The 17,785-nt window shown below is 43.3% G+C and overlaps 1 protein-coding gene across 10 annotated transcripts in view; it reads left to right on the top strand.

The window, feature by feature from the left end:
* Positions 1 to 17,785, top strand: part of AGPAT3 (1-acylglycerol-3-phosphate O-acyltransferase 3) — a 92,882-nt gene that overhangs the window by 60,022 nt on the left and 15,075 nt on the right. For all 10 annotated transcript variants that reach the window (XM_063344639.1, XM_063344585.1, XM_063344614.1 and 7 more), the window contains one exon: positions 16,175 to 16,401. In XM_063344639.1, coding sequence (XP_063200709.1) covers positions 16,224 to 16,401 — 178 coding nt within the window. In that variant the 5' untranslated portion in view covers positions 16,175 to 16,223. The remainder of the gene's footprint in view (positions 1 to 16,174; positions 16,402 to 17,785) is intronic.

Raw genomic sequence — 17,785 nt, 5'->3', positions numbered from 1 at the left:
TCACTTGATGACGTTTCAAGGAGGAAAGATATCTCAGAATGGTTTTCCATGGTCAAATATGAGGTCTCAGCATCCTTTTTTCTATGGAGGTTGTAATTGAGGGCTTGTAATTTTACAAGCATTCATTATAAAAATAAATAATATAGAAGACCATAGTTGGGTGGGACCTCTGGAATGTGCCATTTGAGTTTGAGGCAGCTTTCAGCAGGGCTTATTTCACAGGTCGATTGGATTGCTCAGGGCTTTGTCCAGTTGGGTTTTGACAATGTCCAAGGATGAAGTTTTCTCAGCCTCTCTGGGCAACTTGTTTGAGTGCTGAGCCACTGTATGTGTGTTGTTAATGCAGCTAGCAGTAGTACAAATCGGTGTTATCTTTTTATGTCTGGATAGAGAGAAAGGAAGGAAACCTTGGTGAGGAGCAGGCTTTGCTGTTAATTCCTTTTGGAGTAATTTCTGGGAATGTGAAGGGCTGTTGTCAGTGAGAAGGTCTTGATCTTCCCAATGTTTGTGTTTGGGCTCTTTAAGTTAGACCCTTGTGAGCTGTCACTGGGGATGTGTGTGCCCTGGCAGGACTTGGGCCCCTAATACAGAGAGTGTGCCTGTGATGGCTGTCCTGTACGTGCCCAACGTGATGTCTGTGGGGTGGATCCAGTACTTCTCCCTTTGCACTGGCCATGTTCAGGTAGGACAGACAAACAGAGGGTGAAGTGGCCAGAGAAGCCGTGTCAGTGGTTGGGCTTTGTGATATGATGTTCCAAGATGACTTCATACATATCCAAAATTTCAGGAATTGAGATGCCTTCTTATTAGTCCGTGTGCAAAGGTGAGCGATAGGTCACCTTTTCTGGAGGCTACTTCTTGGGAGAGGCCAGTTCACAATGCAAAGCTAACATCTGAAGTTTGGTGGCCTTGAAAGCTGGAAGCAGCCCATGGGTTTTCTTCATTGGTGACCATTTTGCCTGGAAAGGAGAGAATCAAACCATATGTAGGTGTCCGCAGTTTGGCCTTGTCTGTATAAAGAGCTGATTTCTCATCCTGTGTTAGGAATCTGCTAGCGAAATAGAAGTTACCAGCAGCTGGATTTGCTCTCCTTCTCCCTATGGTCCAAAATATGTGTTCATCGGTAGTTGTTCAAAGATCATTTCCCCGACATCACTGTTGTGCATGTATTCTGTTCACTTTTGCATAGTACAATATATTTATAAAGCTAGAAGCTGAAAGGAAGATTTTGGGATGTGCAGACAAGATCATAAAGTGCTTGCAGGAGCTGTCATCCAAGGAAAGACTGAGGAGACTAATTGTCTGTGTATATGGGAGTAGGTAAGATGACAAAAACGCTGTCAAAGTGTAGATATCAAGAATGCATTAACACAGAGGACAGGGAGCAGCTTTGCAGAGAAAACTAACTAGAAATGATAGTATGAAATGAAATGTCAGAAAAAAAATGTTGTTCTTAAAATATAACAGCCCTTGTTCAAAATTTTTTTAGCAGAAAACAACTGAGGAAGTGGCTTGTAATGACAAAAAATTGATGGGAACTTGAGTTCTTGGGAGATTACTGTAAAACTAAAACTCTGCGAACCATTAGGATACTGTTTTGTATCTTGTGTTCAAAAATAGCATCAAATGCACTTTACTAAAGAGACCGTCTTTCTACTTGGTACATATATTGCCATGGCAAGGGGAGAATTAAAAACAAAACCTTTGTTGTTCTCAGGAGATCAATAATAGAAGCTACAGTTCTGAAAATAGACATTTACGTGGAGAAGGAGACAAAGTCAGTCAGGGATATTTTAGGTTTACTATCTTCTTGATGTGTCTGAGAAATTTTTGGATTGACCAGTGATTGCTTTGCTCATCCACTGGGAGCGGAGCTGGTGGAAGGAAGCTGATGCATGGGGCAGAGCTGAAGAGAGCTGCACCGATGTGATGTGTGTGGATGCAGCTTCCTTCCTGCACCCCATGAGTTAGGAAACAAATAGCCCAGTTGAGAGCTTTTTCTGGCAAGTAGTAAGCTCCTCCTGCCTGACTAAATCAAAGCATTGTAGTGGTGACATTAACTGTGTCTCTGTGGCACGGTAGTAGGTAGCTATCGAATTGATGCCAGAACACGCAGATTGTCATTTTACTCTGCTGATTCAGCTAGTAGGGGGAAAAATTAAAGTGATGAGCATTTTCTCTGACATACAAATAACTCCTATAGTTGCAGGTAGTGAGGGGAGGGAAACAGCATGCTAAATATACTGGCATGGAGGTGGAGAGTGATGGATGGAAGACTTGTACATGTTGTGAATTCAAACATACAGGTTGGAGGGGGAAGCATGGTCTGGTGGTGACGTCTGCTCCCCTGTGCTGCTTTGTTCCTGCGCTCCACCTTAGCCTCTCAGCTCTTCAGCCCTCTGCACTTCAAGGTTGCTATCTTCCCCTTTTCTTACCTACCTGAGCACTTGCAACTCTGGGCATCCCCCTTGCCCCTGGCTCCATGGGGATGTGGAGAAGCTGCCATCTTGAGGGAGGTTTGTGCTCCCCTGTGCAATTCTTGAACTGAACTTACTGTTGACCTCAGTAGTGGCGGTCCCATGTGTCAGGCTTTCTGTTTTGCAGTTGCATGGTTCACTTTGGAAGACGTCCCTCCATTCAGGGAAGTGACTCCAAGGGACAGCTGTGAGCCATGTACTTTCGTCATTGAGAAAACCATACACTGATCTGGAAACAGGCGACATTGACTGAATGATGCCTTTTTATACAATATTTACCTTGTACTTCTTTTGACCATTTGCTGTTTGCTGAAAAGTGCTGGATTACTGGGGTTAGGAAATCTATTTGGGCTATCTAGGAAAAAATTCCTAATATTTTAAAGAAGTCACTGTGGCTGATTACTTTGTTATTTGCCGCTTCAGCTAGCTGCTAGCTGGCAAGCACTCTGGCCACTTGCTGTCAGTGGATCTCTCTCTTCAATGAGGGTGGAGACACTCTGAAATGTTTTTGCAACTTAGAAGTTGTACAAATCAGAGCAGGGGATCCAGGAAAGGGTGTTCCAACTAATGTCAAATTGTAAATCCCTGCATCGAAATATAGAAATACTAAAGTTTCTCGCAGAAATATATTATAACCTGTTTTTTTTTTAAAAAAAAACAATTAAAACTTTTTTTAACCTGATTAGACTTCAGAATTTGGGACCTAATGAGAGATTTAATTATCAGCTACAAAGCAGATGTTCATCTCAAGTTGGAAAGTAGGAGTCACAGTGATGACAAACTATTTAAGTGTGTTACTCTTTAAATATTTGTTAGTGTTTTCCCCATAGCATTCGTTTAATGCTTAAAAAGTGCCTCTATCAGCATCTAGACATAAAGCTGACCAAATCCTGTTTTACGGTACCAGTCGTAATTGTAGTAGCTTCAGATTTTTGTATCCCAAAAAATGCATTTTCACCTGTGAAGGCAAACTATCTGGCTTAATAACTTCAGAAAGAATGAAGGGCTTTGGAGGGATATTGAATTACTCAGAAAATCCACTCTGGACAGTATTCTTCTCACTAAAGAGAGTAGCCACAGCCAGAATGTGTTCCCTTTCAGAGCAGAAGTCTACTACAAGGGACAAAACAAGATGTGAGTACAAGGGAAAGTCTGGCCCCATTTAAAATTCAGACCTCATTTTCTCCCACCTGTTTTTTATTCAGAGATTCCAAGAGGTTCTTTCCTTTTTCAACTCCCAGTTGGGTTTTCAACTTTGAATGAACTAGCTGAAATGAAGAAAATAGTCTCGCTACACCTGCTAGCTCTATCGAAACCAGAAGTAATTAAGGCAAAAAGTCTTTCTTCGCAAGAGGAACTGAAAATGCTTACATTTGAGGGGAAAATGCCAATATCAGCATTTGCTCGATGGGAAAGGCTGAAAATAATAGACCTGCTAGATGCAGAATGTGATTTCCTGGTGGTTAAATATTGACTTGACCTCCAGTCAGGTGGGGCAAAAGTCCTGAGCTCTTCACAATAATAAAAATGCCCTTTTTTTTTTTTGGCTATATTGCAAAAACTCACTGAGGCAATTTACAGCTTCAGCTATTTCTGTGGTTAATTACATGTTTGTAATTATATAGCATGTATGTATATACGTATAAGTATTAAATTTTTATCTCAGTCCTCTTTCATAATTTTAAGCAACTGGAGTGTTTCGGTTTTTTAATTTTTTTTTTCCTTTAATCAAACTAGAAACCTGGGTTGTGTTTCTGTCTCACAATATGTCTACCTTCACATAAAGTAAAGATGAGTCTGGGGCCAGCCCGGGTGTGAGGTGGGTTACTGAGCTTTGTCCCCAGCTCTCTGAGCTCCTCATGGCCTGTCGCAGCCATGGGAACAGTGCCAGCACCCAGGCTGGTGGGTGCAACAGTGCCCCCCAGTATTCAAGGTGTTTGTGAAGCAATAACAGTAACCTGCAGAGAAACCAAAGAACTACCACAAATAGAATTTCTTAAGCATTTGTGAAGTTAAATGCAACAGGATGACCATGAGCCAACAATGTGCCTTTGCAGCCAAGAAGGCCAATGGCATCCTGGGGTGCATCAAGAAGAGTGTGGCCAGCAGGTCGAGGGAGGTCATCATCCCCCTCTACTCTGGCCTGATGAGGCCGCATCTGAAGTACTGTGTCCAGTTCTGGGTTCCCCGGTTCAACAAGGACAGGGAACTGCTGTGGAGGATACAGCAAAGGGCTACGGACATGATTAGGCGACTCTTCATGAAGAAGCGCTGAGGGACTTGTGTCTTTTCAGTCTAGAAAAAAGGTGGCTATGGGAGGATCTTGTCAATGCTTATAAATACTTAAAGGGTGGGTGTCAGGAGGATGGGGCCAGGCTCTTTTCAGTGGTGCCCAGCGACAGGACAAAGGGTAATAGGCACAAACTTGAGCATAGGAAGTTCCACCTTAAACATGAGGAGGAACTTCTTAACTTTGAGGGTGGCAGAGCACTGGCACAGGCTGCCCAGAGAGGTGGTGGAGTCTCCGTCTCTGGAGACATTCCAAACCCGCCTGGATGCGTTCCTGTGCAACCTGCTGTGGCAGGGGAGTTGGACTACATGATCTGCAGAGGTCCCTTCCAATCCCTACCATCCTGTGAGAATCTGTTCCAAGCCAGCTAAGAACTGGGAGGAATTACTTCTTTTTGTCTGTCCTTTTTGAAAAGAGTATAAAAAAAAATGTTCATTTGGATTTTCTTATTACTCTGTTTTGCATAATCTATGTCGTAGCTCAACAGGAAAAATTCTACTGGCATCAATTACTTTAGTGGAGAGGGAAGAGTTTTGATATTCTTGCCACGTTGCCTGAAAAAGGAAGATTCATGCTTCTGTCAAAATGCAAATTTTATCATAGATTTGTGGGATCACAGATACTGTGTAGCAATTTCATAGGTATGTAAACTGCAGTGGGACGGAATAAATAATGAGCTGATTTGAGAAAAACATTGATTATGGCCAGCCTAGCCTTGTGTCATTACTTGTAAATCACAGAGTCCACGCTCTCCTGGCTTCCACTTCCCACCCTTTCTCTGATGACAATGCCAATTTTCTACGGATCATTTCTTTACAAATACTAGCATAACTAGTGTGCTAAAATGAAATTCCTTCAGGCTTGTAACTGCTATCCTGGAAATTGCTGATATGTCCGGTGCATGTTATATATATGTGCGTGTATGTATAAGCAAGGTGATTTTCAAAACCATGCCTGTGTGGAATTCTGCTCTACTGTACTGAGACCTGCTGTCAGCTGAGAACCATTGTTTGGGGGTGTCAGTATGGTGCTACCCACCAAATCTACATGACCTCCCGAGCACCCAGATTGTGAGCACTACACCTGGCTGAAATGGGTCATCCCCTCCATCCTTGTCCTTCCAGGGAGAAGTTGTTGCTTCCTGTTCCCTTGCCCAGAGGTCTGGGGTCTCCTGCCCTAGGGAAAATGGAGATTATTTTTTTTCAGCCCCAGGAGCAGGAATGCTTGCTTTCAGCCAATTAATGCTACTGCTGCATAGTGGAGAAGTGTTTTATATCTTTTCCTTTCTGTGAGAGAGGGAGGTCTCTCAGCTCCTCCTGAGGCTTAAGGAAGAGGTGGTGGTGGGAGTATCAAAGCAAAGCTCTGTGGACAGTTGTAGGCTCTTGCCCCACTCTGTCCACCCCCCACTTTGGCCAGCTGAGACCCAGGAGCTGTAAAGCCACATCACTGTGGTGCTGCACACAAACTCCTAAGTCACGGCCTAGGGAGCAGCAGCACAGGCAGGCGGACAATCGACAGGTGCCTGTGGGGATGTGCTTTACATCTGCAGCTTCCTAAAGCTGTGTGTTGTCATTAAGAAAAAAGATTTCCCGTGCCTGCAGGGTAACTTTGGGACTAAGTCAGAAGTACGCAGATACAGTGGTTATTAGAGGTTTGTTGGCTTATTTTTCATGACGAGCATTCAAAACTGCTTAACTGTCTTGTGGTGCCGGTGGCGATTTTGTTCATTGCAAGTGCAATGGTTAAATGATGTGTGAGCTGCTGCCAGGCTGTGCAGTAAGCTCCATCTAGCTGGTGGCTCTCGCAAGTATCCGTTCCCTTGCATGTAGGGGTACAGAGATGCACAGCGTTTACCAAAGGTGCCACTGAAGTCCTTTCTTAAATATCGCCGATGAGTGAACCTGGCTGGGAAAAGAAAGGGAGCATTTAGCACCAAGAGCATCCTAGTACTGCTTGGCAGGTATTGCATCCCAGTATTGCCCATCATCTGCCACACTTGAAATCGGGCAGGACACCCTGCTGTTGGCGTTCAGAGTGAAATTGCAGAGAGCAGTTAGCAGGACAGAAAAATATTTGGCTGTCCTTTAGAGAACTGGAGCGGACCTGTTAGACCTGCTGGAGCGTGCCTAGTTGTCCAAGAGCATCTCCCAGCCTGCTTCCGCTCTCAAAGCCTGTGCAAGCTGGAAGCCTGACAGCATTTTTCAGAACTTGGGGTTGACATACCAACTGAATACCAGATGGGCAGGCAATGCCTGTAACGCTGTGCACGATGATTGAATAGCATAAATCCGCTGTGGCACACAGCCTCTTGCACAGGCCTGGAAAGTCACCGGCGTGTGTGACAAAGAGAGAAGTGTGTAACATGAGGGAAGGAATAGGGAACTGGGGAGCTAGCAAGGATTAGCATCCTGCTTCTCCCTTGAAAGAGTTTTATCTAGACTGGCAAAGGAGGGAGAATAGCTGCCCCCAAACAAAGAAAAAGGGACAGGGGGAGGTTTAAAAGCTCCCAAGAGAAGGAGCAAGACTGGCAGAAGGTGTTTGACAGCCATTTCTGAGTGAGTCATGCTTAACTGTCTGTCTGGAGCCACAAGGAATTTGCAAAACTGGATAATTGTTCCTATTTATTTCCTAAAATATACAGAACATGACAGTGTTCCAGCTCATGCATTTCGGCGTAAAATGTCTTGCTGTGGGCTGGTATTTTCCCCTGGTTTCATCCCTCTTTCTTTGCTTATCTTCTCCCTCTCCATGTAAGAGCCAGGTCTGTTCCTGCAGTGTCTTGCTGTGCCAGCGGGATGGTGGGAAGACGGCTCCCCCTTGCCCTGGGTCGATGGCGGATGTCTCTGTATGGCTGCAGTGGGGGGTTTGACTTCTGTAGTGCTGCAAAGAAAGGCAAACACATAGCCCCTGTATTAGCCCCCGGGAAGAGCAGTCAGCACTGGGGAGGGATGTGGGACCCCCGTTGAGCTCTGGGGTTACCGGCACCCTTTTGGGAAGCTGGTGCATTAAAATGTGCACGTTAACTTGTGGTTTAGCTTAGCTCTGCTGCAGTAAGGCTTACTCAAGTGCAATTTCTTTTTGGTTCCGGAGACCAGGATTGAAAAGCTCTTATTTTTTGCCCCTAACTGTTGAGTTTTCCTCATTCCACTAAAGATGAAACCAGGAGTAACGTGTGTCTACCTGCCTTTGGTTTTCAAAATGAGGCTAATTGTATGCCATGTAGAGTAAGATAAGTTACGAGGTTGGGTTTTGTTTTTTTTTTTCCTCTTGCTAGCAAGCAGGTCAAAGAAAGAACTTGAGCTCAAATGCTTGCAGTTGGGTAGATCTTTGTAATCAGTAATATTCAAGTTTAGGACAAGGTTTGTTAAGACTGAGTTCTACGAGACCTCTCCCAAGTTTCTGTAAATATGTGTGTACCCACAAAACCCATCTGTATGTACGAGGAGTGAGGCAAACTTGCAAATTATTATCTAAGCTAAATTTAATATGCAATTAAGGTTTTTTTAATTATAACTTTAGGAAAAATCAACTTTATGTGTTGTTTATACTGAAGCAAAAGTGCCAGACTGCAGCCTGAATGATGACAAATGGTGTGCGTGTATACAGGGGAGAAACAGCATGCAAACACCTACAAGCAGTTGTAAATGACATACTATAATAGAAGCTATCCTAAGTTTACTAAACCATAAGGCAGTGTTTGTCTTCCTGAAATAAAAACAAGCTACACGCATGCACAACGGGGTTTCGAAGTAGTGGAACCCCTTCATTGGAAAGCTCAACGCAGAATCCTGCAGTGTTTTGCAAGTAGGGAGAGTCTGTTCTACAGAAGAAATGATGTCAGCCTAGATCAGTGAAATTCAGCCGTGTCTGGGCTGGTTTTACCCAGTGAACTCGCGACAGAATCTCTCTGGTTTCCCTGTTGCGCACAGAGGATCTTTATGAAAATACCATTGTTTTCTTCATTGATGAAGAGGTGCTCGCAGTGAGGGAGGTCTTTCAAGAAGTTCTGCTTCCTTGTGTTGGTTGCCTTGCAGCCGGCAGATTTCTAAGCAAGTGAGGATTCATTTTGGTTATCTGATCCATTTGTTTAAATAGAGCCTGAGCTAACTGAATGCTGAGAAGAAATTGAATTTGTGCACGCTTGCTCTTTTAGTGTGTGCCGAGTATGATAAAAGGAAATGGTTGAAATTAAATTCGGAAAATAGCCATTTTAATATTGCTTGTGTTTTCAGCTGTAATATTGTAGTAACAAGTTAGAAAAATATAATTTCATCTCTAGCAGAGGCATAAGCACAGTGGTCTCTGCAGCTGGCGAGGAGGCTTAATCGTGTCAGTAACACTTCATTTAGGGCAGGGAAGAGGGAAAACTGCCCCTCAAGTGCAGTGATAGGTAGTATCAAGAGCTGGTTTATCCCCTTCTTGTTCTGTCAAGTTGCTTGAATGTTGCTTTGTTTACATATTCTGTGGTCTTCTATCTACAAAATAGGAGTTAAACAACCAGTTATCTTGATTTAATTTTTTTAGAGCAACCCATATTTTGATAGGAAGCTTCCCCACATTTTCAAATGGAAGGAGTGCTGGGGCTGAAGTCCTGGTAGGGTGTGGACCTGTTACGGGTGTTCTTCCTAGGGTGGGGGGGTGTTGCTGTGGCAGGAGGTGTCCTGAGCACATATAGGGCTCCCCACAGCAGGGCCATGCCCTAGCACAGCATTTGTAGGATGACTTGCTGTGGTCACTTGCCAATAGGGCTCGCTGGTACGCAGAAGCTATTCATGTATGGGTTTTGTTACTTCCTCTCTCCCAAAGTTTATTGGTAAACTTACAGTTTTGTGATAATAGAATTAAAGATTTCTAAAGAGTAGAGGAGGCATGAACAGGGACTAGTGTTTCTGTCCAGGATGTTTGCTTCTCATGTTGTCATTGCTCTGAGTGACCACCATATCATGCCTAGAATTAAAGCCTACACTTTACCTATGGTAGAAGAAAATTAAATACTCTTTAGGACCTCTCATACTCCATGCCTATTAAATGATGATGCATGTCGGAGCAATGTGCACAGCTCTTTTTTTTTTTTTTTTTAAACCTTGAAGTATCGACCTCTTATTAGAATCCTTGATGAGTCAAGCAAAAGGCTTCCTATTTGATGGAAATAGACTAATCTCATAAAAACTTCCTACAGATACTGAGTTAAACCTATTGACATTCATGGAAGATTCTATTATTTAGTGGGCTTTAGATCAAGACCAAAATAATGAATATATTTCAGACAGATAGTGGTGATAATCTTTTAGACTTGACTTGTTCTAGAAACTGGATGTGGTGCTGTTTCAAAGCCAAGATTGACAAAACTTCAAGGAATAAATTCTCATCTAATTCCATGATGGTAACTCAGTAACACTTTTTGAGATCATATTCCTAGTTCTCACAACTCAGAAACAAATTTGCATCTTTGTGACCTAAGTTTGGCTTAAGGTCCTCTTCCATGCACTTCAATTTCAGAAAGTTATGACAAGCGGATTTTTAATGAACTCTGAATCAGCTTAGAATTTCACTGAGAGATGTGCAGGGAAATTAGACCTATATTGTGTGAGAAACTAAGATAATCTTCCTGTCATGCTTAGATTTAAAAGGCTAGGTCTGTAGTAGACAGTTTGTAATGCTGTGTGGGCTGCGATTGAATAGTTGTCTATTTTTACAGCATATCTGGAGTACAGACTGTTCAAATGGATACCAAAACTGTTGTTAGACCTTATTTCCTTTAATTTGCTTATTAGCTATACTGACTCATTGCTGTTGATCTAAGCTGTGTTTTCTAGCCTACTTAGACAGGTGGGGTTGCCAGTGGTTCTTCTAAAACTATACTTCTTAAATAAATCAGGCCTGAGTGGAGACTGCTGTTAGTGGTGCCATGGCAGTGTGGGCAGGAGCCTTGGGTTGCTTTTTTGAAGTCTGGGGCAAAGCCTTGGGTAAATACCCTGTCTGTTTGTTTTATGTGGCTTCTGCATCACGTGGGTTGGGCTTCCAAATTCCTCATCCCAGAAAGAGATGCGGTACAGTGCGGGAAGTGGAAGACCATCAGTTATCTACTTGCTTCCTAATATTTTCCTGTATCAGGGGTATTTGCTATGAATATATCATTATGCTTTTAAAAGCTGGATAGCCACTGTACTTTTTTTAGCTAGAAAAGTATTGCATATTCTGCAAGGAAACAATATTTCTTAGAGGTAACTGAGGTAATTATTTCTAAGCATTGAACGCAACTCATAAGATGAGCAATGTGGTTTTGTGTGGTATGTCCCAGAAATGTCCAGGAAAATAATCTGCTACCTCTGTGGCAATGTAGTACTTCTGAGGGAAGCTAGGATGACCAGACTGGGACCTGTACTTTTATTTATACACCGAACAGGTATGGGCAGTGGTATTGAAAGCTTTCCTTCATGTCTCTGCCTCGACTGTTGGTTAGCTGGTTAGTATTCTTGGGTTTTCTGATCTTGTAAGGGGAGGTGAGGGAAAAGACGATTATGCTAGTGATTTTCGTAGTTGGTTTTAAAAGACCAGTAGCCTGAGTCGGGTCATCAGAGAAATCTGGAGGGTAGAAGATATACTGACAGGAGAGGCATTTTCTGAAGCTCCTGGCTGCTGCCATTTGTGCCTGTCTGCCTCATGCACATGAAGCAGCTCATCGAATAGATAGTTCTCACTTTGGATAAAAAATAGGTTTTAATTTCCCTTGTGTGCTTTCAGTGAGCAGAGTTTGTAGAATTCTGAAAAATGGCAGGCAAACTCTTGATGAGGTTGGCCAACAGAATGCCTTTTTGTATGTTTTTAACTTGCAATATTATTAGTCTTTTTTCATAGACGGGGTTTGCTAAGTTTATACAGATCAAGGGGGCTTACCAAGCTCAATCTGAAAATACAGTATTTTAAAATATGAGAGTAAATGGTAGAATTGAGTATTATAAAGGTTTCACTCAATTCCCCAACTAGCAAAAATGTTATGAGGTAGATAAAACACCAGAATTCAGGGTGGGGGCAACACATTCAGAGCAAGAGATGCTGGTGATTAGTTTCCGAAGTGGAGATAAATATTGTACAGTAGAACAGATGCAGCTGGAAAATGGGAACAGAGCATGCTCAGAAAAACGGAAGGCAAAAGGCTAAAGATGTAAGTACTGGCTGCTGCAGTTTTTGTTGTTGTAGAGCACATTAATTCTCACTGGGTTGGAATATTAGAATCAGTGGACCAGTTTCTAATTTCATGCTCATATTCATGCAAACCTCATGATCTTCAGAGGAATTGTACACACATGACAGCAATAAATTAATTAAAACCTGGAATATGAGCTGGAAATACTATATTATAGAATGATTAATGGCTTAATTTTTAATTTTGAGTTCATAAATAACTACATGTTTCATGAAACAGCTAACATGCTTAGTGCACTTTGTGCATCTGTGATTTTTAACCTGATTTCTTAAGGAAATGAGGCCGATGCAATCACGCTATCTCTGTCATTCTCCTTTCTAATGGCTTTTGAGTTTGGTGGCACGTTCCAGTGGCGTTTGACAGAGAGGTAGAAGTTTCGAAGCAGTTTAATCATTAGGACTTTCATGAACGTAGAAAACTGGGTAAAGGAAAAAGATCATATTACTCCTTCTACTGAGAGGCACATAGTATCTTTTATATACCAAGGAATCCATGTGCACGTGGAGCCTCAAGATGCAACTCTGTACCCAAGAAATCCGTAGAACATCTGCCCCCTTGCTTTACTTGAGAGATACATAAATAAGGGAGGGAGCCCAGAAGCATGCAAAGTGTTTAAGAACTTTCTCATCAGTGAAGATAAAGATCAATACTATGGGGTGCGGTCTCTGACTTTATGAAAGTCAAGGGACCCTCCAAGATAAGGCATGGCATTAAGAGGCAATGGGAGTGTGCTGTTTGGTTTGAGCTGGGCTTTACACTAGCGCTGCCCTGCAGCGTGGCTGTGAAAAGCAGGCACTCGATGAGGATGTGAAAGCATGAAGAGTACTAAAGTTGCCTGCGGTTCTCAGTGTGGCTGCACAGGAGGAAACGGAGGTTTTGTGGTGGAAGATCAATGTTGTGAAGTTACAGGGTGCTTTAGGAAAAGAAAGGAGGAAAAAAAAAAGATTTTTGGACAGCAGGTCTTTGAATATGCACATGATAGGTGTATACTTTGAAAAAGAAAAAAATGAATAGCGCTGAGACTTGCTGTCTTAAGCTAGGGCAGATGTTTACTTTCAAGACACGTCATTTAGCTATCGTAATGTATGTGGCACATGAAGAAGTGTTGCTTCTCCTCGTTCCAGCAAATACCGATTTCCCCATCCTTTCCCCAGCCCAACTGTGGGATTCATCAAAACAGCTGCTGACCACTCTTTGCCTGTTGGCCTGTCCCTGAATTGCCTGGCTGCCCTACGTGGGCAGGAATGTAGAAAAGTAAAAAATCCCTGGGTTAAGATTAACTTCTTATTGTCTGAAAAGTCAAATACAATCAAGTGGGGGATTGGCAAAAGGGACGCTGGCAGGTTCTGTATCCAGCGTTGAAACTGGAAGGATCAGACAACCAGACTAACCCATTTTTTTAGTTGATCCCTGTCCATTTTAAGAGGAAGTACAAGTAAACTAGCTGTGCTTTAGGGAGCAATTGGGCAAATGCTGCCCTTGTAAGGTGCCAGAGGGGAGCCAGCTGTGCCCTGGCTGCTGTTCTCTTTACCCTGTAGCAATACTGGTAAGACTCGCAGTCCCCAGATGCGCAGGGGCACAGTGAGCCCCGGTGCAGGCACACGGGCCGGCTGTGCCGTGTCCCCAGCCAGAGCTGTGCGGCTCTGGAGTCCTGCCAGAGTGAGACGATGCCCAGTGAACGGGGCACGGCATCGGCGCATGAGTGATAAATCCTGTTTTCCACGCGTAACGAAGCGGGAGAAGCAACATGCTGCAATGTCTCCAGCTTTCTGTCTGGTAAAAAGGGATGTGTCCTTCTGGGTCTGTAATACGGCAGCATCTTTAATGTAAGGGAGAAATACCACAGTGCTCGAGACTTTGCTCTAAGCAAAGAGGCCATGGAAGTGGAGCCAAACGATTTTATTTAAGGATAATATTTGACATTTCTATTCTTCCTTATGCCATTTATGCACTTTGGGCCCTTGTCCAGGATGGGCCAAGCTGCACATTGAAAGGCAATAAGTACTAGGCTAATGAGTACAACAGACACAGTCATCAGCAAAGCCGCCTGCACGTTGCTGTATGGAAGGCAGGTAGGGATTCAAGAAACAGTTGTGTGGGGAGAGGGAGAAAGGGCAACTGTTCTTTTCAGCTTTGTTTGAACTGTTTTTTGAGAGAGACCAGATGAAGAGAATGACTGATCTTAGCAGTGAAGAACTTGGTGTTTAATGTTTGGTGGTACTTAGTACAATGACTTAAAGAACTTGCCTGTAGAAAAGATAAATGAGCCCATTGTTGTGTTAGGGAATCAAGCACCGAATACCATGGCTACCTCCCATACATCTGAATGCTGGTGCAGTGTTTTGTCTGTATGAGACAACTGTACCCTGCAACCCTTTGGGAAGGGGAGAGGAAGGAGGACTCCACTTATTTCTGTTTAAACACAAGTCTCTGCTTCCCAACAGCTCTTCTTAAAGTAATTTACTAGTGGAAGAAATGTTTCTTCCATTCTTACAGGAAAACAATGTGAGAATTTAGATTATTCATCATAAGCTTCAGTATTGGCTTATTCAACTTGCTTTGCTTTCTGTGGTAGGCACAATAGTGGCTGTATTGAAACTGACTTATTTCCTCTGTGATGTGCTTCTGAAGTAGGTAAGTTACTAACGATGCAAATAGATTTTAATTGTGCAAAAGCTAGACACTCTGTGCCTTGAAAGGCAGTACCTGATTTGTAGAAGAGATGGTAGAAAACAAGCTTTCACAAGTAAAATTGCTGTGGAGTTTTATAAATAGCACCATACTGTAAGCAGGTGGCAAATGAAAATGTTCTGGTTCCTCACAGCTGGCAGGGACGTTATTTCTGGGCATGGGGTAACTTCTGCATCACCTTCATATGCTTGGCTTGTCAGAAGTATTTGTTACCATCTACTGGTTGGTCTAGTCATTTGCAATACTTGTAAAAGCTGAGCATAAATATTGTCAGCAAGCTTTGGCTCTGGCAGAAAATCAGGGTCGTGCTTTTATTTTTTGGGTGAGATGTTGAGGCTGTGGTTTGACAGGTTGGCTGGCCTAGTTGAAGGGCTTCTAGTACCCAATGGGTCAAAAAGGCCAGTGCCAGATAGTGCAGGGTTTGGAATAAACTCAGTCTGGTGGCTTGGTAAGTACATTCTATTGGGTTAACTTTGTACTGGCAGGATTTATATTGAATCAGACTTGTCTGTCTAAGTTACTGTGACTTTTTGCTGGCTCAGACATCACTCATCTTTCTGCACCTGGTATAAGTATGGCATGTGCTCAGAATTAAGTGCTCTGGCTAACTCAGTGGAATCAAGATCCTGCACCAAAGCCCTTTCAAGATCAAGTTTGTACTGCTACATAGCCTAAGGTTTTTCTAGTATTTTACTCTTTTCCCCCATGCTAACAGGTATATTTGATCATAGAACTGTGGCTTGACAAAGTGAGAAGTTATTAAATTTGCTCCAGCATGGGTTTCAGTTGTGGGGCAACCTAATTTCCATTTCCATGGCTTAGCGTTTGCCAGACTGACGCTCTGTGTGGCCAGCCCTGCTCTCTTCATCCTGAAATCCGCTGCGGGATGAAGAGCCTGCTCCCCAGGTGGACTGTTGTACTATTCTAGTCAAAGCAAATGTGTAATGAAGTCTCTGTAGACCCCGGCAGCCCTCACGGGGTGCTTGTTCGGGAGAAGTGTGTACAGAGCGGTGGCTTTGAAGGCATGGGTTGGTTTACGCAGCCCCAGAGGCTGGGCATGCCATTTATTGGGTGCGGGGGCCTCAGGCTCCTGCTGCAGTTCAGGGACGGCAGCCCCTGAAGGTACAGCAGTCACGGTGCAGCTTGGTTACCGATCGGGGCTCGACTGCTTGACTTGTGAGTGCAGGGCTCTCTGTGTTTCCTCCCAGCATTAAGTCCAGTTGTATGGTCTTTGTTTGAAGAGAGGTGCGAGATTCATCTTCAGCAAGCAATAACCTTCTTAGCGGGCTGTAAATTGTAAATAATGATTCCTTCCTATTTTTGGAAGTGATTTGCACCATCAACAGTTTATTGTGTGAAGATCTGAATGACGCAGGCTTGGAGAGCAGAGTGTTTATTGGATTGGGTTCCTGTTGCTGAAGTTGCGTGGGCTGTTTCAGGGCTCTCGCTTTGCCCTTCCTTAGGGCTTGTAAATCCAGTCTCCATTTGACTCTTTTCTTTCTCTTTCAGGACAATTATTCTGAGTGACGGCCCTTGCACGCGCTTCTGAGTGGTTATCATGGGCTTCATTGCCTTTCTGAAGACCCAGTTCATAGTTCACCTCCTCATTGGGTTTGTCTTTGTTGTGAGTGGACTGATCATTAACTTCATTCAACTATGCACGCTAGTCCTCTGGCCCATAAACAAGCAGTTTTATCGCCGAGTAAACTGCCGCCTTGCCTATTCACTTTGGAGCCGTGAGTATGCTTGAAGGGGATGTGAAGGCTGGGGGTGGGGAGGGGAGTGTTTTTTGTTTCTCTTTTTGTTAATTAAAGAAAATATATATACACACATATATGTATACGTGCACAGACGCGCGAGAGAGAAGTGGTAAGTTAGACACAGAGCAGTCCAAAGCAGCCATCTTTTCTGAAATATTGGGAAAACATAAAAAAGTCAAGGGACTGATACGTACTGTCACTCAAAAATTATTCAAATTGTTATTCAAAAATGTGAGAAGTGAAGCTCCTCCCACCCACCCCCAACCCTATTTTGACTGGTAGCTATTACTGATTCTGTCTCAATACCATCTTCATCCAGCGCCAGAGCCTGTACTAAGTGATGGGGAAGGGGGAGTTCACAGAGACTGCTTCAGATAGTGAGCATACGTGTGATACTGACCACTTACTTAGGAGCCCAAGTTGACTGTGTGATCTGCAGAGAGATGTCTGTCTTTAAAGCGTCTAGTGTGGATGACTCTATAGCTGAACTGTGTGACAACTTCAGAGTCCTCTTACACCCCACAGTGTCCATCTGTGATGCCAGTGTCTCCTCCTGTGAGCAATTTGTCACTCTCTTCTTCTTCTACCCATGGGATTGCTTTAGAGTGAGTGCAGCTGCGTTGCTCTCCTCTTTCAGACCTTTGCAAAACTTCCTCCCTGTGTTTGGCTTTTTCTTTTTCTTCTCATACAGCCTAACAGGGGATTAGATTTCTGAAATCAATGTTTAGAAGGCTCCTTAGTCCAAATGTCACCTCCTGTTTCAGGAGTGAATCATCTAATTTGTTTCCATTCTCCATCCCCTCCCAGTATGCATGGCCACTTACCTTAGTGCTCAGCTCAGCATCCAACTCCCACTTTGGGTAAATGAGTCACCGAAATGAGTACTTAGAGTTGAGCGGTCCACTGACAGGCACCCACATTTCTTAAATCATTGATGTGAAGTACTACCAACAAAAACTCTCCAAAGTGTCTAGTTCGGTTTCTTTTTAAGCTTCTTGTCCTTTCTGTGCTTTTTGTTCTGCCTATTGAGAATGTTGTCTGTGAAGCACAGGAGAAAGGAAATTAAATAGAGAGTGGCAGGCAAACTGTCAGGAGAAAAGGTATTGTAATAGAAGACCTTATAGGTAGAAACTTCAAAATTAGCTTGGTTGGAGGGGAGTGAGAGTATATGGGAAATTAATGGGGGTTTTTTATTTGCTTGTTTGAATTTCTTAATGTGCTTTTAATAATCTAGAACCTCATTTCATCCTGAAAACTATTGTTGCAGTAATAGTCTGGCTTTCCCGAGGGTATGAGCTGCTTGTGCCTTTAAGGCTTGTAGGTTCAGATGCTTGCTTTCTACCAAGTTAGCATTGTGCAT

The sequence above is a fragment of the Chroicocephalus ridibundus genome, chromosome 1 (genome assembly GCF_963924245.1).
Source record: "Chroicocephalus ridibundus chromosome 1, bChrRid1.1, whole genome shotgun sequence".
Lineage (NCBI taxonomy): Eukaryota > Metazoa > Chordata > Aves > Charadriiformes > Laridae > Chroicocephalus > Chroicocephalus ridibundus.
The sequence above is the reverse complement of the archived record's forward strand: the minus strand, read 5'-3'. Positions and strand labels throughout refer to the sequence as shown.